The 25,555-nt window shown below is 40.7% G+C and overlaps 1 protein-coding gene across 1 annotated transcript in view; it reads left to right on the top strand.

Moving 5' to 3' along the window:
• Positions 1–2,539: 2,539 nt before the first annotated feature.
• The window catches only part of LOC147003736 (NACHT, LRR and PYD domains-containing protein 2-like), a 41,216-nt gene continuing 18,200 nt past the window's right edge, over positions 2,540–25,555 (top strand). Inside the window, exons 1-8 of the mRNA XM_085841085.1 lie at positions 2,540–2,819; positions 4,751–4,795; positions 9,941–10,000; positions 13,934–15,536; positions 17,863–18,033; positions 20,450–20,614; positions 23,378–23,548; positions 24,659–24,829. Of these exons, the coding sequence (XP_085697211.1) occupies positions 2,540–2,819; positions 4,751–4,795; positions 9,941–10,000; positions 13,934–15,536; positions 17,863–18,033; positions 20,450–20,614; positions 23,378–23,548; positions 24,659–24,829 (2,666 nt within the window). The remainder of the gene's footprint in view (positions 2,820–4,750; positions 4,796–9,940; positions 10,001–13,933; positions 15,537–17,862; positions 18,034–20,449; positions 20,615–23,377; positions 23,549–24,658; positions 24,830–25,555) is intronic.

Genomic DNA, 25,555 nt, shown 5'->3' on the forward strand with positions numbered 1-25,555 from the left:
CCCTGTCTTAGTCGTCTGGAATCCATAGCCACTATGCCTCAAGATCTCCATACCAAGATCCAGGTCAGAAACTTCTATCTCCCAGCCTCCACATTAGGATCACTGGTGAGCCTTCCAATTCTGGATTGTAGTTCATCCCAGATATAGTCAAGTTGACATCCAGGAATAGCCACTACAAGTGGTATAGCTGGGTCTTCAGGCAGACTATTTTCAATTATCTGAGAAACCCCAAGTTTGATTTCCAGAGTGGTTGTACAAGTTTGCAATCCCACTAGCAACGGAGGAGTGTTCCCTTTCTCCACATCCTCACCAGCATCTGCTGTACTTGAGTTTTTTAATCTTAGTTATTCTGATGGGTGCAAGAATGAAATCTCAGAGTTATTTTTGATTTGCATTTCCCTGATGACTCAGGATGTGGAATATTTCTTTACCTGTTTCTCAGCTATTGGAGATTCCTCCATTTCTTAATTAGGTTATTTGGTTTGTTGGTGTCTAACTTCTTGTTCTTTATAAATTTCGGATATTAACCCTCTGTCAGATTTAGAGTTATTGAAGATCTTTCCCCAATCTGTAGACTACCATTTTGTCCTATTGACAGTGTTCTTTGCCTTGCAGAAGCTTTGTAGTTTCATAAGATTCCATTAATCAGTTAATCTTAGAGCCTGTCCACTGACCTATACTGTTCAGGAAATGGTCTCCTTTGCCAGTACATTGAAGGCTATCTCCCACTTTCTCTTCTATATGTTTTGATTATTATGTGCTGAGGGGATTTTCTTTTCTGCTCTAATCTATTTGGTATTCTCTAAGCTTCTTGTATGTTTATAGGCATTTTTTCCATTAGGTTGGGGAAGTTTTCTTCTATGATTTTGTTGAAGATATTTTCTGCACCTTTGAACTGAGAACCTTCTCCTTCTATTCCTATTATTCATAGGTTTGATCATTTCATAATGTTTCAGATTTCCTGGATGTTTTGCGTCAGGAACTTTTAGATTTAACATTTTCTTTGACTGGTGTATGCATTTCTTCAATCATATCTTCTACACCTGAAATTCTCTCTTCTATCTCTTCCATTCTGTTGCTAATCACTTTGTAGTTCCTGTTCTCTTCCCTCTGTTTTCCAACTGTAGGATTCTGTCTGTATTTTCCCAATATGTAGGTTGCCATTTTGTCCTATTGACAGTGTCCTATGCCTTTTCAAATTCATGAGGTCCCATTAACATCTGTTGATCTCCTATTTCCATTTTCATATTGTAAATAGTTTTATTCATTTCCTTCACATATTTGTGTTTTTCATGTATTTCTTTAAGGAAAGCATTCATTTCCTCTTGAAAAGCCTCTATCATCTGTATGAACTTGGATTTAAGGTCAAATTCTTGTGTTTCATCTGTTAGGTTATTCAGGAAACAATAATAAATACTTGAAATATTCTTGCCAAAAAATTACTTGACATCATTGTCGTTTTCAGCACTTTGATTATAATATTTCAGTTTATATATATATATATTCAGTCACATTATCCAACATGATTAGATATCATTCTAACAATTACTTCTTAGGAGAGTGGAGGGGGGAAATGAAGTAACACAAGGTACGTATGTGCATATTTAATGTGAACAATGTAATGAACTTGGAGATAAGTATATATACCCTGAGGCCATCAGCAGAGGCTTTATCATGAGCATAATCATCCTCTCTTCTACATGAACAGTATTGAAAATCCATTTATATTGTCTATAACACTTTACCTCTCTCCTGGGTCAGTGGTAAATGAAATTACCTTGCCATTCAACTGTTGCCAAATTCTTACTTAATATTGTTACTATGTAATGCCTGCTATAGGGGATTGGTCTTGAGAGTCTTGGGCTTTTTAATAACATGTAATCCTATAAGACTGTATGATTTGTTTTGTTTCTGATCTCAATTAGAATTTTTTCTCCATGTGGTTTTGTCTATAAATATTCATACATACATTCACCTCATGTAGATTCAAAACTCTGTTTTACTATATAGACAGCATAAGGTAAATATGTATCAGGTTGTTATGGAGACTTACACCGTGGATTTTTATCAGCTTATTTATACATTGAGCTTAAAAGTAATTGGTGATTGGTGATCTCTTAGGCACAGGAGACTGGCACTGTAGATTTTTCATGTGACTTGAGAGTCTTGCGTGTTTTCAATAGGACCAAGACTCTCAAATTAATCCCTTTAATTAAGTGAAGGAATAGAACTCTATGTGAACTTTACCATTATTAGGAATTTGCTCCTTTTTGGCCATTTGCATAATTTTATTCTTTTTTAATTAATTATTTTATTTACATCCCAAATTTTATTTCCTCCCCCCCCCCGAATTCTTCACCCCATCCCCTTTCCCCTTGAGGGGGAGGAATTTGCTGTAAAAGGGGCAGGAGACTGTGCTGATGACCCCTGCTATGGCAGAAAGGTTACCAGTATTTGAGTTAAGAAAGCTGTCTCATTGACCCTATTTTCCCCCACAGTTCTCTAGAGCTGAAATCTCAGATCTCACCTGTGGGTCAAGATGGAACATTTTGATCCGCTGGGTTTCAACCTAAAAGATGTCCTGAGAAAGCTGGACAAGACTGAGTTGAACAATTTCAAGAGAACATTAAGGAGCTGTTCTCTGCCAGATACAATGAAACAGATCAACAAGCTGACAATGGACCTGGCCAATGGAGCTCAGCTAGCAGAAATTCTCACAGACCACTGCCCCAGTGCTTGGGTAAAGAGAGTCACCGTCCAGATCTTAGAGGAAATAAACCGTGTAGATCTAGCTGAGTTAGTAGTAAAGCAAATCGAAGGTGAGCAGAAACTATTTCATACTGTGTCCTAGAAAAGAAAAATTGTCTTAAAGGGTTTTGGATATATACAAACATCAGGCATGATGGGTAGCATCTTAATTCCAGTGATAGGGAAGCTGAGGCAAGAGGATTATTTAGAGTTGTAGACCAGCCTAGACTATATGGTAAGTCACTGTCTCAAAAAAAAAAAAAAAACTGAGGAGATAAAGTGCTTGCCATGAAAACATGAATACCCGAGTCTGATCCTCAGAGGCATATCATCTTTAAAAGCCAAGCATTAGAGCACACATGTAATGCCAAAAGTAGAGAGGTGGTGGAGAGAGTAGGATCCCTGGAGCTCTCTGGAAAGCCAGCCTAGCCTTCTTGCTGCTGAACTCCTAGGCAATTGGATACTCTGCCTCAGAGACTAAGGTGTATGGTGCCTGAAGAATGACCCCTCAAGGTTATCTTTTTGCCTACACATACACACACACACACTCCACATGCTTACACACACACATACATGTGCACACAAAGACACAGGCATAGTTGCTCCCTATGTATATGAAATATGAAATGCAGAAATAGCATTGAGCTTTGCAGAGCTATTCAGAGCACAAATGCTATAGCTTCACTGAGTCTGAGGAATATCTGTCTGGGTTTTTCCCCCCTTCCAATGTCTGTTAGCATGTGAGGTAACTACCAAGAGCTCCTCCTCATGGTGTCCTTAAACTGATGCTGTTTATGTACAATTTATTCACAATCCTGTTTTTATTTTCTAAGACTCAGTTTTAGATTTGTGTGTATACATGAACGTGTGTGTGTGTGTGTGTGTGTGTGTGTGTGTGTGTGTGTGAATATCATGTGTGTGCAGGTATCAGCAAAGGCAAGAAGCAAGAGGCAAGAACCCTTGTAGCTCAAGTTCCAGGCAGTAACAAGGTCCTCAACATGCTGGGAACCAAATTCAGATCCTGGGGAAGAGAATATGTGCTCTTAACTGCTGATCCATCTATCCCAACCATGACCTCAAATCTTTAGATATTATGAATGATGTTAACCTAGAGTATACTTTCCATTTTGTTTTTAATACTAACTTAGAATTCCTTCACCTGGTGACATGTAAATATCTGCATACATACATAACCATACTCTCTTACAAATGGATATCTCTACCATCCTTTAGATCTGCAGCCTAGCCTACTTTCTGTTGAGCTCCTGGCTAAGAGGAGATTCTGCCTCAGAAACTAAGGCATATGGTGCCACCAGTATCACTAATGGGAGCATTCTCTCATCTTTAGTGGCATCCCTTGTTCCCTCCTGTCACTTCCAAATACCTGTACCCGACAGCAGCACACTACCTCCCTCAACTTGTAACTTTCAAATGGCTGTAGACATGGTCAGATGTCTATAATGAGATGAAATCTCCTGCAATGGAGACCCTTTGTTTTATGCTTATTCTTGGAGATGTCCTAAAAAACTTAAGGTACACTGGCATATAGGATGTGTGATTGGGGATAAATAATAAAATATTAGTGTAGGGCTTCACCTAAGCATGAAAACTGAGAGCTTTATAGCTCATCTTCAAGATGGAAGTAGAGAAAGAGCAAGACTGGGCCTGATGCCAATTTTGAAACCTCAAAACCCACCCCACCCCCAGTGACACATCCTACAAATAGACCACACCTCCTAATCCTTTCTAAACAGTCCATCAGCTAATAACCAGACATTCAATACATTGAGTATACAGGGGCCATTCACATTCAAACCACCATACACATCCCTTTTCTAGAATCTATGATCATAGAACCAGACAAGAGCTCCCTCCTGTGGGGCAAGCTTCATACATTCAGAAAGCAAGGTGTTACCCACAGAAGAGTTGAGCCAGAGTGAAGACAGCTGGAATGCATCTGGGTAAACATGCAAATTTCATCTACCTTTTTTTTCCGTTTCAGAAGCAGTATTAAAAGTACCTGAGGAAAAGGTTTCTTGTAAACAAAGTAAGTTCCTTGTGGATAATTTTTATTCAAGGGAGATGTGAATGCCTTAGGATTCCTTTTTAAAATATATGAGTCTGTGTTAAAACACCAAAGGATATGAAAAGATGGCCCCTAAGGTCTGGCCTGAGTAGTGATAAGCTCCGGCAAGGTACTGTCTAATAGGAGCCAGCAGGTACATATGAGGGGGGAGAGAAGTAAGCTGTTCCTTATCCAGAGAGGTGGACTGGAACTTGGCTTTCCTTTTTCTTATTTGTTCTTTTCATTTAAAAACTTGATGTGTATAATGCATTTTTATTGTATCCACCCATATTCCCTGCCTTGCCATTTATACACTCTCCATTTTCCACACTGACTTTTTATTCTACTGTCCTCCCCCCATCCACCCCCTTCCCACAATCATTCCCCCTTCCCTATCCCTTCTCTTCTGAGTGGGTGGGGCTCCTCCTGGAAATCTCCATACCCTAGCACTCCCAAGTCTCTGCAAAGCTAGAAGCTTCCCTTCCCACTGAAGCCAGACAAGGCAGCCCAGCTAGAACAACATATCCCACAGACAGGCAACAGATTTTGGGATAGCCCCAGAGCCAGTTGTTTGGAACTCACATGAAGACCAAGCTGCACATCTGCTACATATATGCAGGGGGGCCTAGGTCCAGCCCATGTATGCTCTTTGTTTTGTGGTTTGGTCTCTTGAGTCCCAAGGGTTAGTTGACTCTGTTGGTCTTGCTGTGGAGTTCCTATACTCTTAGGGGCTACAATCCTTCCTCTCATTCTCCCATAAGAGTCTCTGAGCTCCATCTACTATTTGGCTGTGGGTGTCTACATTTGTCTGAGTCAGCTGCTGGGTGGAGCCTCTCAGAGGACAGCCATGCTAGACTCCAGTCTGCAAGTGCACACTGAAGTTCATATAATCCTTTTTAAAAACCCTTTGAGCCATCCTACTGTATGAGTAGGGGTTTAGAACTGTCTACTGGAGCATGGGTATCCTATCAGGGTTACATCTTGGTTTGTTTTTACATCCCACTCACTGCGACCATCACAAAGACCCTCTCTCCCCATTCTCCCTCCCCTTCTCCGCTGAGAGTGTAACCCACCCCCTGGGTATCCCACAACCCAGGCACATCAAGTCTCTGCAGGTTTAGGCACATAACTGGTAAGTTTAACTAGCATTACTTAAAGGAGCATGGATGAGGGTCTGTTTGCAGGAACATAGGCACCTTACCAGTAGGTATATCAATGAAGAAACATTGCTCCCTCTGGATGGTATATTGACAGGCTCAATCTTATGCAGTTAACTACTTATTCTAAGACTTCAAGTGTACACCAGCCTTGTTATGCCTGGAGCACAGCATTCTCCTCCTCTCTGGCTCTTACATTCTTTTCCATCCCCTCTTCTGCAATGTTCCCTGAACTTTGGAAGAAGTGATAATGAGTGTCCATTTAAGGCTAAGCATCCATCAACTGTCATTTAGTATCAACACTTACTTATAAGTCTGCTGTTCATGACCATTCACTGACAAAATTTGACCTAGACCAAAGATCAATAAGCTATAGTAGCCTGAATGCCAAATATAGAACGGCATCATCCGTACTTCTAAAGTCCATAGGCTTAGAGTCCTTTTTAGAATATTTACACTTTCACTTTATTTGCATTTATGTGGATGACATACATGTACATGGCATGGCACATATATGGAGGTCAGAGGACAACTTGTTCATCTCAGTTCTAAACTCCCATTGTCCATGATATCACTACTGTATCCTGCTGCAGTCATCAGACTTGGTAGCAAATGTCTACCTGCTCATCTATCTTGTGCTCCCAATTTTTGTATTCCTAAGTGGTAGAATAAAAGGGAAATGTTGCACTGCCACTCTCAAAATCATGAGGAGTTTGAACTTCTGTGTCCGTAACAAGCTTTTATATGAAACTTCTTAATTTTTTACTTCATTGAGACAGGTTCTCACCATATAGCTCAGGCTGACTCTGAACTCAAAATCCTTCCATCACAGCCTACCCAGTGCTGACATTATGGCCATGTGCCTCTGTGCCCTTGCCATCAAATAGATTTTGTATGAATACAGATGCCTATTTGCTTTTAATAGCTGTGGCTGCTTTACCACAGAAGTGGAAATGTGCAAGGCATATGAGTTGAAAAGCAGAAACTATTTACCGTCTGGTCCTTCAAAGGGACAACAATTAACCCTGGCCATCTTAGTTTCTTTTCTTGTGGCTAGGACAAAATATCTTGACAATGGTAACATAAGGGAAAAAGGATTCATTGGGGATCATAACTCCAGGTTACAGTCCATCGTGACAGAGAAGTTATAAAGGCGGGAACCTGAGGGAACTGGTCATATTGCACTGACAATCAAGAGCAGACACCAGAGTCTAGGACAATTGCTGAGCACTTAAGAGAATTTGCTGCTCTTCCAGAGGACCTGAGTTGGGTTTCCCCCAGCAATTCACAACTTCCTGTAATTCAAGCTCCCAAGAGTCCTATGTCCTCTTCTGAACTCCTGGGGCATATGAACACATGTGAAAGACGCTCACGCAAATACACAGACATACACATAAATGAAATCCAAAGGTAAAAGAAAGAGACTGAGGAGTGATGAGTTAACATATGCATGCCAGGGCTCAGCTTATTCTTTCCATTTTATGCAGTCCAGAATCCCCTGCGCAAGGAAGCATCATGCCACAATTACGATGGGACCTTTCCATATCAATTAACCAGAATCAAGACAATCCCTCAAGGACAGTCCCTCAACATGGACCTGGAAAGTTCTCTCCTCTGTGTTGAGTTGACAATATTAGCTATCACAAGGATTTAGGGTATCATTTTTTCCCAGTGTTTTCTTCTTGACACTGCTGGTGTACTATAAAATATTACTTGGGCTCTAAGCAGCAGTCAACTAAAAGATAATTTCAAAGGTGCCATGACCATTCCTGCCTAAGCCTAGACCATCCAACTGCTTTAAGGAAATGTGTTAGTGGATCTTATGATATCAGTTGACAGTCTCTCAGATCTTGAATTTTACAAGGTTTTAAGGAATTGTACCTGCTACAAGGTAAATGGTTAACTAGACATTCTGAGTAAACAATCACCAGACAATAAATTTGTTAAATATTCAGTTGAGAAAGTTTGAGTTTATTCAAGGGACTCAATGATTTAATAAACAACTACCCGTGTGATGGTTAGATCCACATGAAGCCATACATCACCACCCACATTTGAACCCAAGAACTTATTCATAAGATAAATAAGTCTGTTCTGTTTTAAAAGTCTTCTTGTATAGGCCAGTAAGTACCTCAAACTTGGAACCCTCCTACTTCTATCTCATTAAGTTCTGGACATCCAAGAATGTATGTATGCTTGATTTGAGTTTGGCTCTTTAAGATTTCACATCTGAGATCATATGGTGCCTGCCTCTCTCTGCCTGACTCCTTTTACTTAGTATAATTTTAGTTTTTATTATTTATAAATTTAGTTTTTATTGTTTAATTATATTTTACTTGTGTGTGTTCACAGATAAGCATTCTCATCTGTGGTTGTATGTGTGTATACCCATGCACCTGGAAGCCTGAGGAGGATACAGGGCACTCTCTGCTTTATTCCCTTGAGATAGCTTGGAGCTAGGCACCTATGAACTAGCAAGCTGCTCTAGCCCTCTTGTCTCTGCCTCCCACTATACTGGAATTACAAGTGTTCATGGCTAAGGCCAGGTTTTTACATGGATGCTGGAGGTTTGAAGTCTGTTCTTTATGCTTGCACAAGAGTTCTTACCCATTAACTTACCTCCTCACCTCCTTATAAACTTTCCATTATTTCCATTCCCCCATTTCAGAGATCCTAATGTTTAGACTTGCTGGCTGGCTGGCCATTGTCTCAGCATATGTGCAATTATATGTGCTGTTCCCTGGTAAAAGTCAACCTGGTTTCTAGTTAGGCAGTTATCTAGTTCTCTCCTGAAATCTTGCTGTTGAAAGCTTTCACGGGGGAATCCTCCCTGAATTCCAGATGCTTGTAACCAATTACCTCCTGGATATTTTTCCAAAAGTTTTCTAGATTCTACTCTTTAACGTGTGTGTGTGTGTGTGTGTGTGTGTGTGTGTGGTGGGGTATTGCAATTGTGCTGCATATTGTGTGTGCACCTGTTATAAGTAGTGCTCATTGTGTTTTGTGAGCTGGTGTGTGCATGCTTGTGTATTCATGAGCACACATGTACACTCATGTGCTCATATGTGTATGTAGGTGTGTGTGTGTGTGTGTGTGTGCAGGTGACTTCAGGCTTGTGCATGTCAAAGCCACATCTGGTGGTAAAAGGACAACAGCAGGTGTTTGTCCATTCATTCCTTTCACCTTGTGCTAGGTAGGCTTCTTTTGTTCTTTACTGCTGTGCTACAGGATAGGTAATTCATTAACTCCCAGGGATTCTCCTTTCTCCACCTCCCATTTCACAAGAGCACTGGGGTTACAGATGTTCACTACTGTGTCCAGCTTTCTGTGAGCTTCTGAGTATCCAAGCTGAGACCCTCACACCTGGTCAGCAAGTGTTCTACCCATCTAGCCTTCTCTCCAGATCCATAACTCATCCATTTATGATCCAAGGTTTAGCTTCCAATCCTTCTTTGAGATACTACTCTATTTCTGTGCTTATTCATCCCAGACTCCAGGAAGTTTCCTGCAGAAATCTTGCTAGTGCTTTTAGGAATGTCCTTATGTATTTCTCTTCCTCATACTACAGAACATCACATGCTGTGTGACACTCTGGTCAGGATGGTGCTTCCAAAAGAGATGATAGGAGTGAAAAGTACCATCATATGATGACAAAGATATTTTAGCATAGCAGTGCACAGAGTATCTCATGTTAGGGATGGTTCTGGCATAAGTAAACCTATCATACTACTAATAGAATTAAAGTATAGAATATACAGTTTTATAGTGCCATGGCAATGGTAATTTATCATACCATTCATTTTATTCATACAGTATATGCCTTCTAACTAGAAAGGGGTCTGTATGCATACAAGCCCATGTGTACAGAAGTGTGCATGTGGAGTGGTATGTGATTTTAATCATGCGAATGCCCAAATATGCATAGATCATGGACTCATACAGTGGCAAATGAAAGATGTCTCTCTTTTAGGAGAACCCTCAGGGACACTACCCTCCCCATGGAATTTTGTTCAAGGAGCTCAAAGGCCAGGTTAGTATTACAACATTCACTGGTACTGTAAGCTAAGCAAAGCCTATGTCCTCCTTCCACACTTCTGAAAACTACAATTTGTCTCCTGCTGCTTCTACCATTTTATTTTGATAATGTCAGAATGAGCATTGTTCCTACATTACACCAGCCCATCCATCCCTCTCCACTTCGAACTCCTCCATTTTCCCCTCCCCTCTCTAGTTCCTAATCTTTTTTTGTTATTTTTAAGATTCCCAGTTCAAAATAAACAATTATTCATTTTTATATTTTTATTCTCTCATACCACACATTCCCAACTGCAGCATTCCCTCCCTATGCTTAGCCCAGTTCCTCTCTAGTTTTCCTTCCCTTCAAATCCCACAAACAGCCCTATCTAAACAACCACAGCATGTAGGCAGAGAACCTAGTACAGACCCCTGCAGGCTCCGGGATTGTTGCTTCAGTATCTGTGAGCTCCTATGAGGCCTACTTAGCTGATTCTGTGGTCCATGTTTTCCAGGTATTCTTCATCCCAGGCTCCTACAATCCTCCTTCTCCTATTCCATAGGGTTCCCAAAGCTCTGCCTTTGGTTGTGGGTCTCTGCATCCATTCACATTAACTGCCAGAGGAAGCCTCTCTGATGTCAACTGGGCTGTGCACTAATGTATGAGTTTGGGAATAATTTTATTAAACATTTTTTGTGAGGAGGAGGGGTTCGTCAGTCGTTTTTAGTCTTGTTACAGGAAATATTTTAAAAAGGCACCATCATGCATTATCACTAGCTACTCACTGTCCCCAGCAACCTTGCTGCCTCCATGGCTAACCCTATGCAATGCCTTTCTACTTCAATCTCCTCAGGGTTTTCCATGGTTGCCCATCTCATGGTTCTCTTGCTGTGGATTCTGCTCACATTTCCAGCCCTGGTAAAATCAAAACTCTAGAGACTTGTAATTTATCAGTCAGATTTATACTAGTAAATTCTCAACCCACAAAATGCCCACACAATGAACTCAAAACTCAGTTAATATAAACACAGGCTACACACCTAGATAGGGAAAGCACACCCTACTTATAATTTAATCATCTACTTAAGAAATCCCCAATACTTATGGCTCCCAGAACTGTGTGGTTCCTCTTCCTCTCCTATAGGTTCCATCTTGTCTCTTTCTCTCCTTTCCTCCTTCTCTCCCTCTACTCTCTGTACTCATCTCTAAAATTCTCAGCCCACCTTCCTTTTCCACTGCCCAATCACAGGCTTTCACCTTATCTTGTACCAGTCCTCACCTGCATATAGACAGCAATCCACATAGTCTTTTCCTAGGTCTCTGAGCCATTCAGCTTCCAATTCCTGACCATCCAGGCAGTGTCAGTCATGGGCTCCTTCTCATGGCTTGGCCCTCATATTAGACCAATGATTGGCCATTCCCACAATCTCTGAGCCACCATTGCCTCAGCACATCTTGCTGGTAGAACAGGTGTGGGTTGGAGGTTTTGTGGTTGAGTTGGTGTTGGTCCCAAAACTGGGAGCCCTCCCAAGTTACCAAAGATGGCCAGTTCAGGCTCTGTATCCTCTATTACTAGGAGACCTCACTATTGTAATACTCTTAGATTCCAGGGAGTTTCTGCTGCAATAGGTTTCCACACAGCCTCCTAAATGCCCCCTTATTCCAGTCAATCTTCTCCCAGGACTCTTTACCCTCTGCCCCTCCCTCCTTGATCTGATTCCTTCCCATCCCCACCCACCCACTGACAGGACACTTGAAAAATCTATTTCCCCTTCCCAGAAAGATCTGTGTCTTGTTTAGAGCCCTCCTTGTTAATACTTAGTCTCTCTCGGACTGTAGATTGTAGTATGATCTTCTTTGACAGCTAATAGTCACTTATTTTTTTTTAATTTTTAATATTTTTATTACATATTTTCCTCAATTACATTTCCAATGCTATCCCAAAAGTCCCCCATAGCGCCCGCCACTTCCCTACCCACCCATTCCCATTCTTTTGGCCCTGGCATTCCCCTATATTGGGGCATATAAAGTTTGCAAGTCCAATATTCACTTATAAGTGATGACATATCGTGTTTATCTTTCTGGGCCAGGGATGTTATTTTTTTATCTTAGCAACACACCATGTATAAATATAATTCATTTTCTTTATTTAAGTTCTTTGGTTAAGAAACATGTAGGTTGTTTCTGGTTTCTGGCTGTTAGGAATAAAGCTACAATGAACATAGTTGAGTAAGTACCTTGTAGTAAGATGGAGTGACCTCTGGGTGGGTATAAGCCCAGGAGTGATATAACTGGGTCTTGAAGTAGAAGTACTCCAAATTTTATGAGTAACTATCACATTGATCTCCATATTGGTTCAACAAGTTTGTACTCCCACCAGTAATAGTGGAGTGCTTCCCTTGCTCCACATCCTCACCAACATAAGCTATTGTGTTTTATTGATCTTAGCCATTCTGACAGGTATAAAATGGGATCTCAAAGTAATTTTGATTTGCATTTCTCTGGTTGCTAATGATGGTGAACATTGGTTTAAGTGTTTCTTGGCCACTGGAGATTCCTCTATTGAGAATTCTCTGTTTAGCTCTGTACTCTATTTAAATCGAATTATTTGGTTTGTTGCTGTTTAGTTTCTTGAGTTATTTATATACTTTGTATATTAGCTCTCTGTCTTATGTGGGGTTGGTGAAAAGAATGTGTCTGTGCTATCAGTTATCTAGTCGTCTCCTATGCCAATACCCTCAAGGCTCTTCTCTATTTTCAATTCTGTCAGGTTCAAAGTGTCTGTCCCTTCTTCCCCTTCACCTCTGAGAAGAAGGTGTAGTTTAGAGACATGAATAACTACTTGTACTTCCTTAGGGCTATAGGTCTATTTAAATTGTTTATTTGATCTTGATTTAATTTTGGTAAATGGTATCTGTCATTTTCTTTTAGATTTTCCAATTTTGTATCATACAGATTTTTAAAGGAAGCCCTGATGATTCTTTGGATTTTCCCAGTGTCTGTTATGTCCTCCCTGTCATTTCTGACTTTGATGATTTAGATATTCTCTCTCTGCCTTTTAGTTAGTTTGGATAAGGATTGTCTATCGTGGTTTTGTTGTTGTTGTTTATTTTTTCTCATTTCATTGATATTCTCTCTCTCTCTCTCTCTCTCTCTCTCTCTCTCTTTCGACAGGGTTCCTCTGTGTAGCCTTGGCTGACCTGAAACTCACTCTATAGGCTTGGCTAGCCTCACACTCAAAGTACTTATCTAAATCCACATCTTGAACTCTTCTCTAACAGTTTCAGAGTTTTGTATTGTCTATCTCTAATAACAATTTTTAATAATTTCATTATTCCTTTGAGAATTTCATAGACTTCATTTTGATCCTATTCACCATCCTTACCCAACCTGCTCCCAGATCCTTCCCAGATCCTCTATGAAAATTTGAATAGAATAACAAGAGAATTTAAGCATTCTAAACAAAGAAGTTACTTTTCCATAGTAGAAAGCAATTTTCCCTAATTTTCGTTACCTTGGGCTAAAATAAAAAGGAGCTAGTGAGATGATTCAGCAGTAAGAAAAGCATGCTGTTCTTGCAAAAGAGCTGAGTTTGGATCCAAGAAGTCCCTATCAGGCCACTCTCAACCACTTGTTAATTCCACTCCAGGGAATCTAATGCCCTCCTCTGGCATCTATGGGCACTGCACTCATATGTCCATATCTGCACACACTCATAGGCCCACACTGAAAGCTTTCTAAACGTTTTTTAATGGGACTCTTTAAAAAAAAAAAAAACATTTGCATCAAAATATATGATGTCCCCATCATATCTTGCTGAAATAAACTTGGATTGAAGTTGCTCTTAAAGAGCTGTGTTCTTCGTTTCCCTTTTCTACTTTATACAAGATAATTTTTCACAATAACCAACTATGTTCTGTCTATCCTCCCCCCTCATTGGTGGTCAAGAGGACAAGCAAAAAGAGGAATGGAAGATTAGATACACAGCTAAATGGAAGAAGAACTTCTGGCCTAAATGCAATAAAGAAATCTATGTGACTACCGAGAGCTACAGGACACTCCTGGCATTGTGTAACCCAAAGATAAAAACCCCATTTGCTCATGCAATTGTGCTGCATGGCCCTCCAGGCTCTGGGAAAACCACAATGGCAAAGCAGCTAATGTTAGAATGGTCAGAGAGTAAGCAGGCCCAGATTTTCTCATGTGCCTTCTACATCAGCTGCAGGGAAGTAAATAATACTAAACCTTGCACTTTTGCTCACCTCCTCTCCATGGACAATCCCTCCTGGAGGGACTGTGTGATGCGAGATCTAGTCCTGGGAAAGGAATTCTTATTTGTGGTGGATGGTTTTGATGAACTGGCATTCCCAGCAGGAGCTTTGATCCGTGACCTCTGTGGTGACTGGAACACAGTGAAGCCTGTAGAGGTCTTACTGGGCAGTTTGCTGAAGAGGAAGATGGCACCTCATGCCACCCTGCTAGTAACCACAAGGACACAGTCTTTGCACCAAATCTTTGTCATGATGGATCAGCCACTACTAGTAGAAACTCTAGGCTTCTTGGAGCAAGAAAAGCAGGAGTACTTTCAGAAATACTTTGAAGATGAGGAGGTTGAGGAGGACGATAAAGGTGAGGGAAAGGCACTGAGAGCTCTCAAGGAAGTGAAACGCAATGCTGATCTCTACCAAATGGCCTCACTTCCTACTGCATGTGGGATATTCTGCCTCTGTCTGGAGTTAAGGATGAAGAAGGGGGAAGACCTGGCTCTGACATGTCAGACCTACACCTCTATGTTCCTTAACTTCCTCTGCGAAGTCTTCTCACCAGAAACCTGTGAGGGCCATCTCAATAAGGAATTACAAATCTTATTCAAGAAAATATGTATCCTGGCTGCCAAAAGTCTCTCAGAACAGGTGCCCATACTCTGTGAAGAAGACTTCTTGAAATTAAAAATGAACCTAAACAATTTGCATCCCATAGTGTGCAGGCACATCCTCTTTAAGGACAGTTCCAGTACACACTGTCTCTCTTTCATCTGCCTCAGTATCCAGCAGCTCCTGGCTGCAATAATATTTGTTCAGGAGCTTGGACAGGAAAGCAAGAATGTCTCTAAATATAGTATACAGAACATGCTTTCGAGGGAAGCAAGATTAAAAAACCCTGACCTGTCTGGACTGCTGCCATTTGTATTTGGCCTCCTGAATGAGACTCATATTCAAGAGTTGAAGACCATTTTTGGCTGCCAAATATCAACTGAGGTCAAGAGAAAATTCCTGGAGTGTGAGTCAGGGGAAACTAAACCCTTACTATTACTGATGAATATGCAAGAAATCTTGTCCTGTCTCTATGAATCTCAGGAGGAGGAGTTTGTGAAGGAAGCCATGATCCTCTTTGAGGACATCTCCTTGCATTTGAAAACCAGCACTGACCTCATTCATGCTTCATTCAGCCTCAAGAACTCTCAGAACCTGAAGACAATGTCCCTGAAAGTAGAAAAGGCGGTCTTTCCAGAGAATGTTGCTGCACTAGAGTCCACAGCTAAGCATCAAAGGTAAGAACCCTACTTCCTTGCATACTTCTTAATAGTACTTCTATCCTCCAACTCATCCCTTGTATATTTAATAAGAGGCTGAAGTCTCTCATTCTCTATAGGTCAGGGTAGGACATTTTGTACCTGTTCAACTTCCTTCCTAATTAATAATAAAAGTGAAAATGATGATATAATTAAGGACGCCAGCCTGAGAGTCAAGCATCTTAGGTCCTATGGTCTCCTCTCCTCTGGTTAGCATTTGTTTGATTGCTTTCCCTACAGCATTTGCATACAGAGTGGATGCTCCTGACTGTATCCTTCCTCTCTCTGCCCACCTTTCTGCTGAAACCCTGTTATTCATGGGTCTCCTCATTCCACTTTTACATCACATATGTTTTTATTACACTTGTTTATTAAGTATGTGTGTGCAAAATTCAGAGGATAGCTTATGAAAACCAGTTTTCTCCTTGAGTCTCATGTATCCTAGACATCGGATTCATCAGGCTGGGCAGCAAGCACCTTTCCCCAGTGAATCATCTTGCCTGTCCTCACATTCTATGTGCTCTGTTAAAGCCTTTTTTGCTTTGTAAAATGAGATTTTATTAACTATGTTCCACTTGAAGGCCTTACTCTGTATTACTTTCAAATATAAAAACTATTTGCCATATTCACCAGTGAGATCAAACACAACTCCTAATGAATATTCCACATGCATACTACCATTGAGCTAAAGCATCAGGTCTCTGAACACTATTCTCTAAATAATCCTTAAAGCATTTTTTTGTTTTACCCACTTATAGATGCTTCTCTACTTTTCCTAAATGTCCAACATCATTAGCCATTATTAAAATGAAAATTAAATGTATTTTGAGGGCCTGGAGAGACAGCTCAGCAATACGAGCACTTGCTGGTCAGCCAGAGGAACTAGTTTCAATTCCCAGAACCTTCATGGTGATTTACAACTGTCTGAAAGTCCAGCTTCAGGGACTAGAGTACCCACTTCTTGCCCACATGTATGCAGGCATTCATGCAGGCAAAAGCTCACACACATAAATCATAAATTTTCAAATTCATAGTCCTCCCCTAGCATGCCCCAGCTTTGTACTTTTCTCAACCTCAAGCAGTTTCAATAAGAATATTTGTCTTTTTAAAATTGCTGTTTATGAGAGAATGTTAACTAATTGTCCATCTGGTTTAGCTTACTTTGCTTTATACAATGTCCTTTGTGTTGTTGCAAATGACTAAATATTATTGTTCTGTAAAGAAAAATGAAATCATAACAGTTCCAGGAACACGAATAACATTGGAAATTACTAACCAAAGAAGACAGATTCAGAGCTAAATACCGTGTTCTCTCTCAAACAGATTCTAGATTTTAATGTTTATATATATATATATATATATATATATATATATATATATATATGGAAGGTTAGGTTATGAAATTACTCAAGGCTGTACTGATTAATTTTCTGTGATATAAATGTAAAACTAGAGTCATCTGAGAGAAGAAAGCATCAGTTGAGAAACTGGCTTGTAAGCAAGTCTGTGGGATATTTTTTTGATTGATATTGATATGGGAGGGACCAGCCTACTGTGGGTGGTTTTATTCTTAGGCTGGTGTTCCTGGAGGGGGGCATATTAGAAGATAGATTGAGCAAGCCAGTAATCAGCATTCCTCCATGGCCTGTACTTCAGTTCCTCAGTCATGAATTTTGATCAGGAAGAAAAAGGCAAAATAAAACCTTTAACTCCACAAGTTGCTTTTGGTTATGATATTTAATCACAGCAACACAGAATCAAAGTAGACCAAAGGCCATGATATGGGAAGATTCCTTTAAGAGAAAAAAAGGACTGCAGATAATAGAATATATTGCCTGAAAACATAAGTGGATCAGAATAAAGCAGGCAGGTGAGTCGAGGTAAACCAGAAAGAACAAAGTATACAGGGAAATGTCGAAGCAACAACCCATCTGGATGCTGATACAATAGACAAATTTCAAAAGCTTTTTTGGAAACTATGAAGATGGCTTAGTCCTTAAAGCTCAGTCCTTAGATCACTTACAGTGAGGCAAGTGCAAAGACCTGACTTTAGGTCCTCAGAACCCACACAAAAACACAAGGTCATGAATGCCTATAACCTCCATAACAGAAAGATGGAAGGTGGAGACATGCAGGTCCCTGGAAGCTTAAATGTCTGATGGCCTTGCCTCCTTGGTGCAATTGCAAACCAGCGAGAGATTCTGCCTCAAGTAAAAAAGGTAGAAGGTGCTAGAAGATTCACGGGAGCATGCAAGCACACATGAATATACGGAGAAATAAAAATTGGCCTCTTTGTTTTTTGTAGGTCCCCGGATGAACAACGCATGCTAACTTTCTGGACAGACTTTTGTGACACATTTAATTCAAATGAGAAACTGGTCTTTCTAGACATTCACGAAAGCTTCCTCAACAGCTCTGCACTGGAGATTCTTTGTGAAAAGCTGCCCTCTGCTTCCTGTTGTCTCCAGAAAGTGATGTAAGTAGGAGCTGATCTCTAGAGGAGAACCCCTGACCGTACAACCAAAGCACTCACAATTATAGAGTAATGGGAAAATCCTCAAACTCATATCCCAGACTCAAACCAGGTATCCAAGACATAGGGAATTTAGATAGCCCTGCTATTAATTTTATCTAGAGAAGAATCACAGAGTAACTGCAATATAATGCAGGAGACAGTTTTGACATTCATAAATACCATAAGAGAAATCAAGATGCCTAGGTATCTTGACTCCTACTATGGCAACCATTGGGATCTAAATAGAACAGAGTCCCCAACCTCTGTGGGAACTTGAGTGGTGTATTTGTTGGAGGGAAGAAGGTTGGCCTACATATTTGTAGAATGGTGAGCAGTGCCCCTCCCTAACCCCCACATGCTAGATATCAACATCACTTTCTGCCTTCAGTCATAAGATACCTCTGTGCTTACAAGTATCCAAGTATCATCTAGTGTCCCTAGGGGACACAGAATCATGACATGCTGAAAGCCACTAATGTAGAAAGAATGAGAGCAATGTGCTTGAGGCATGAGCATAGAAAACCAACTGGGCAGTGTGTGTGTCCATTACCAAAAACATGTTAATGAAATTGGAATAAAATTAGTCATGTAAAAATATTGGCAGGGGAAAGGTTAAATCTGTAACGTAAACACATGAGGGCAGAGTGTGGGAAATGTTTCACTCTTACTCGGGGTTAATCTGTAGATTGTGTGCCTAGAAGATTGAAATCTAGCAAGATCTAAGTCACACGGGTTTCAAGGACTTCAGATAGTTTCTAATGAGAAATGTTGGACAATAGAAACAAAGCTTGAGTTGTGATGAGTAAGATCTGGAAATAGCATATGCTATAGTGTTATTATAATATCAATATTATATACTCTATATTTGCTGAGAAGAGTTGAGAGTGGTTTGGAGTGGGGTGGTTTAGGTGGTATTTTAAGATGGGGGTCAATGTAGCCCTTGTTTTCCAACCACTCATCTATAGACTAAGTTGGTTTCAGACTTCTGACAATCTACCTGTCTCCAATATGGTCGGATTACACCACACATAACATGAGAGCATAGATCTTCTGTATTTCTCTCCCTCTCCCTCTCCCTCTCCCTCTCCCTCTCCCTCTCCCTCTCCCTCTCCCTCTCCCTCTCCCTCTCCCTCTCCCTCTCCCTCTCCCTCTCCCTCTCCCTCTCCCTCTCCCTCTCCCTCTCCCTCTCCCTCTCCCTCTCCCTCTCCCTCTCCCTCTCCCTCTCCCTCTCCCTCTCCCTCTCCCTCTCCCTCTCCCTCTCCCTCTCTCTCTCACACACACACACACACACACACACTTCCACCTATTTTCTTCTAACACTATGTCCAGAGAACCCGATACATTATTCTGGAATCTGAGGGCAGGTGTACTCACACAAGTATATACCCGACTTACTGATACCCAAACATAGACACACACTATCACATAGTTAAAAATAAATCTTTTGGGGCTGGTGAAATAGCTCAGCAGGTAAGAGCACTGACTGCTCTTCCAAAGGTCCTGAGTTCAAATCCCAGCAACCACATGGTGGTTCACAACCACCCATAATGAGATCTGACACCCTCTTCTGGTGCATCTGAAGACCACTAAGGTGTACTTCTTTATAATAATAAATAAATCTTTGGACTGAAGAGAGCAGGGTTGACCAGAGTGAGCAGAGATCCTAAATTCAATTCCCAGCAACCAGATGAAGGCTTATAACTGTATCTTATATCTGTACAGCTACAGTGTGTACTCATATACATTAAATAAATAAATAAATAAATAAATAAATAAATAAATAAATAAATAAATAAATAAAGCTTTTAAAACGATTTTTTTTAAAAATAATCTTTTAAAATTCTATCTGATATAGAGATTATTATATGGTTGCACCAGAAAAGGAGCATCTTGCCCCAAATCAACATGTTTGTAGCTATGAAGTGAAAAAAAGGTAGCTGTGTGAGATAATATGTTAATTATCTTGATTTGGTCAATTATTTGACTAGGTCGATCTATAACAAAACAATGTGGTATAGCCTAAATACAAGTCGGTCAACAATGCCTTTAATAATGGGGTGGTTTAATTTGGGGGAGCTAAAATGTAAGCATACTGCCTCCCTTTGCTTCTGTTTATTGTATAGTAGAGGGATAGAAAGTCAAAATCAGATTTCTAGAAATTTTTATTATATTTATTGATAATTGTATGGAGAGGAATGTGAGGTATATATTTGTGTGAGTGGAGCCACAGGACAATTGGCCAGAATTGATTCTTTTGTTTTAACTACATGGGCCCCTGGGATCAAACTGAAGTTAACAGGTTTGGTGTCAAGTATGCCTATTTACTGAGCCATCTCACCAGCACTCAAGATTTCCTCTTTTGTATTCTTTTCTTTAGCCTCAAAAATATTTCCCCAGATGATGCCTACAAGAAATTGTGCCTCATTTTTAATGGTTATAAAACCATCTCACATCTGATCCTGCAAGGTGGCAACCTGGACAGCATGCATCACTCACTGTGTGAGGTTCTGAAAAATCCAGCCTGCAATCTGAAGTTTCTCAGGTCTGTCTCTTCATTCCCTAAAAGTGGCTTTATCTCTGGGATCTCCCAGGGATCCATGTTATTTGGCACTGTTGGTCTTCCTATGGAGTTGTTATCCACTTCAGCTTCTTCAATCCTTCCCCTAACTCTTCCTTAGGGGTTCCCAACTTCAGTCCAATGATTGGCTGCGAGTATCTGCGTCTGTCTCAGTCATCTCCTGGTAGAGCCTTTCAGAGGGCAGCCATGCTAGGCCCCTGTCTGCAAGCACAACATAGTGCTTGTAATAGTGTCAGGGTTTGGTGCCTGCCCATGGGATGGATTCCCAGTTGGGCCAGTCACTAGTTGGCCATTCCTTCAGTCTCTGCTCTGATTTTGTCCCTGGATTTCTTTTAGACAGGAACAATTCTGGGTCAAAAATTTTGAAAGTGGCTTGATGTCCCCATCCCTCCACTGGAGGGTCCCTGTCTAACTACTGGAGGTGGTCTCTTCAGGTTCCTTCTCCCTACTACTTGGTATTCCAGCCAAGATCACCCCCATTGAGACCAGGGAAGCTCTCACATCTTCTGTCTCTGAGACTTTCTAGAGGTTTCCCCCACACCCACACCTACCAGCCCCATATTTCCATTCATTCTCCTGGACCTCTGGGCCTCTGGGCCTCATTTCTGTCTCTTGACATACCTAATAAGATTGTTTATGCTGAGAGAGAGAGACAGAGAGACAAAGAGAGACAGAGACAGAGAGAGACAGAGACAGAGAGAGACAGAGACAGAGAGAGACAGAGATAGAGAGACAGAGAGAGACAGAGAGACAGAGACAGAGAATACTAACATTCAGAGTACATAGACTAGAAGATAGAAAATTAATTCAGTCTTTATCTTCCCTGAACTCTGAACAACCTAAACAACTATAGATGGCAATCCTGTGACCAAGAAACTCCTAGAATTTAAGTAACAGCTCTGTTGGGTCATTTTCTTGTGGTTGTTGTAGTTATACTTCTTGGGTTATCATTCAACATAAGCTTTAAGACCCCTTCTTTCCAGCAAAGGTGCTCCAGACCATCAGTTAAGCCCTTCCCTGGCTTCACTTTTGACTGGGATATCAGCTGTTGGGAAGTTCTCTACTGCTTATCCCTCCACCCACATCCTGTGGTTCATGGGTCCTAACATGACTATATTTGAACCAGCAGCAGTAGCAGAGACACAATGTAAGGGCACAAACCATCCTATGTATTTCCAGATATGTGATATTCATCCATTTCTCTAGGTCCTCTTGTCAATATAGAGGAGATAACATACAATCTATAAGGACTAAGACATGAGATAAAACAAGTCATGAGATAAGTTGTAACTGATATGAATACTATCCATGGAAAGTGACTTTTTTTTTCCTTTTCCTGAGAGAATTATCTAGGAGACAAAGTGTATAACTTGAATATTTGAGACTCAATTCCACTTTAAATGACTAAGCTAATGCCAAAAATGAAAGGAAATTTCATGTAAGCTCAATGTATGTAATGTTTGGAAGTAATTAGCAGTGCACATTGTACCTGATACCTTGATTTAATTTAGTTACATAGTTACAGTGTAACTCTGAGAGGTTCTTCATGATCTTTAGCATGTCTTAGCTGTGTGACAAATGTCTACATGTCATTCTGTGTGGGTATTGACTTAAAACATTCAATGTTAAAATACAATTATTTCCAACATAATATTTGAGATAATAAAAATCCGTTACTTGCCTGTAGTCATGGGACTGGAGAGACTGAAGCAAGAGGGCTGAAACTTTGAGATCCACATAGTGATACCCAGTCTCACAAATGATATATATGAATATGGGTTTGGTGGTGCATACTTTTGATCCAAGAACTTGGGAGACAGAAGCAGGTAGATCTAAAGGCTAGCCTGGTATGCATAATGCGTTTGGAGTCAGTCATGATATACAGATAAACCCTGTCTCAAAACTATATATATATATATATATTCATAAATTTATGGCAGTACAATTAGCAATACATGTATGCACATGGGTATGGGGCTATCCTTGAGCAACCTATCAGTGGTCACAACACCAAAGCAAAAGTGACTCTCCTTCCCCAAGCTGGCACTGATGATATCTCTTCAACTAAGGGTGGGGCTAAAAGAGAACATGAATTTGGGGTGGAAATCTGTTGAGTTGTCAGTAGGAATTAGGACGGGATGTGAATTAAATATATATCTGTATGAAATATTAAAAGAAGAAAATTAACTTGAGATGGGATATCTCTGTGTAGTTCTGACTGGCCTGGAACATACTGTGTAGACCATACTAGCCTGTACCCTACAGAGATCTGCCTGCCTCTACCTCTTGAATGCTGTATTGGAGGCATGTATGATCAAAATTTATGTAGGAGAGAATGAAACTTGGTAAACCTAGGCAATTTAGACCATGTTTTTGTACTCAACAATGTAAGGAGAGCACAAAATGGCCAAAGAGTATAAACATTGTGTTTGAACAGTTAGGAAGTATTCCTACAATAGGAAACAAAACTCGAAAGTTTGTCTGTGGGAAGTTTATCCAAGGAGGAAAAAACTTGATCAGAAACAATATGGACCCTTCAATTAGCTGCAGTCAGTTTCTGCTATCTCTTTGTAAGCCTGATTTGATGTTTTCTATATCTTTCAATTACTTCTCTTACTTTGGCTTGCTATATACTTATTAAACCCATTCACAATGGCAAGAACAGCTATCCTACCTACAACATTCTTTGGACCATTCAGAATATACTTGTTCTCATTTCTTCCACAGCCTGGGATCTTGTTCTACTGCTGCTCAGAAATGGGATGACTTCTTCCCAGTCCTGAAAGTCAATCAATCCCTGATATATCTGGATCTCACAAACAACAGTCTCTTGGACAAAAGTGCTAAGCTTCTATGTAATATTTGGAAGGAACCAAAGTGCATACTGCAGAGGGTATCGTAAGTATGCCCTCTCTTTCTATTGAACATTGCTTTGGACACTGAGCTATAGACAGAAGAGATATGGTTGATTCCACACTTACACAGCCACCCATATTGTTGTGGGATACATTTAAATCCAACATAAATCCAACAAAACTCCACTAGTCAATGCAGATGACAAAAAGTTATTGTAATTGGGGCCACATAACAGATTCAGAAGCTAAACTGTAACCCTGAAGAGAAATTGCACAGCATATTTAGAGGATGAGACCACAAAGTGAGGGGCAGTGGGGTGTACTGTATGTACCATTGCCCAATCATATCTTGACATAAGGGGTTGATCAAGTTAGGATTAAATTCCTGGACTTGGATAACATGGATTTAGTTTGACCCTGCCAGAAAGATGGAGAAATTGCCCTTGAGTTGTCTGGACTCAGACAAGTACTTCCTTATAATAGAAGCCATTTAGCTATTGGGAAGTCCCCAGCTACCCTAGGGCCTGGGACCTTGAATTTAGTTTCTCCCTGTGATTAAACAGAATCTGAAAATGAAATGGTAGTACCTAAAATATGTCTCTTTGTTCCCAACACTATGAACCCCACTCATGCATGCAGACACCTGCTTCTGAGTTTTTGACTGTGCATCACTCATTTTGCTCTTCTCTCTTTGTTGAGAATTTCATGCATGCGTATGTCTGTATGTCACTTGATAAAACTCATCCCCCATCTTCTCTCCTCTGAGTTCCCTCCATCCCATCTTCACCATTCCCTCCCAACTTCACATGCTCTTTGCCTAAATCCACTGAGTCTACTTACTGTACATAGGAGTAAGACAATCTACTGGTCACCTCTCGGCAGACACATCCCTGAAGAAAACTTGATTCTTCTTACCCTGAAAACCATCACCTGCCAAGCTCCTCAATGTGAGACCCTCCCTCATCCCTGCTGGATTTTAGCTGGCTTAGTCTTAGGAAGTCTTAGATTGCTTTCCTAAATCTAAATCTCTTGTGTGATCATGATGGTGTAGTGGAAATCAACAAGAACTTGAGTTTATGTTCTGGAGGCAGCTAGAAATGCCCTCTCCTGACTTAATAGTCCAGCTTGGTCCAGCTGTGTGCTTTATCCGCAGGTTGGAGAACTGTCAGCTCACTGAAGCCTGCTGCAAGGACCTCTCTTCCGTTTTGATGGTCAGCCGAACTCTGACACACCTCAGCCTGGCCAACAATAAACTTGGGGATAACGGAGTGAAAAACCTGTGTGAAAGCTTAAGCTACACGGAGTGCAAACTACAGACCCTGGTGTAAGTCTTCTCTGCCTGCAGGAGGCATTGCAGCTGTGTGTGTGTGTGTGTGTGTGTGTGTGTGTGTGTGTGTGTGTGTGTGTGTGTGTGTGTTTGTGTGAAAGAGACAGAGAGACAGAGACCCAGGGAGACACAGAGAGAGAGACAGAGAGACAAAGAGACAGAGAGACAGAGAGACAGACAGACAGACAGACAGAGAGGCAGAGAGGCAGAGGGGCAGAGACAGAGACAGACAGAGACAGACAGAGACAGAGATGGACAGAGATGGACAGAGATGGACAGAGACACAAACAGAGACACAGACAGAGACACAGACAGAGACACAGACAGAGAGATATGAAGGGAAATCATGATTTTCTTAACTACTACAAATACTATGCTAAGATCTTCCATGTGTGTGATAGAATATGAGAATGGCATTGGCTGGGGATGCACCCCAGTGGTAATGGTTATGTATAGCATAAGTAAAACCCTGGCTTCAGTATTTCCACCATTATAGAATATGTGATGTTAATATTCTATAGGTGAATCGAGAAGAAGATATGGTTTCCAGATCTGACTTCAATTTTGGTTTTGGTTTTGGTTTTGGTTGAGATGATGTCTTATGTATCCCAGGCTGGCCTAGAATTCACTGTGGACCAGACTTTGAACTCTCCTGATCCTTCTCCTACCAAGTACCTTGATTAGAAGGATGTACCACCATACCTGGACTTTTCTTTTTACTTC

Source organism: Mus caroli, unplaced genomic scaffold (assembly GCF_978045245.1).
Source record: "Mus caroli unplaced genomic scaffold, Mus_caroli_1 scaffold_8, whole genome shotgun sequence".
Classification (NCBI taxonomy): domain Eukaryota; kingdom Metazoa; phylum Chordata; class Mammalia; order Rodentia; family Muridae; genus Mus; species Mus caroli.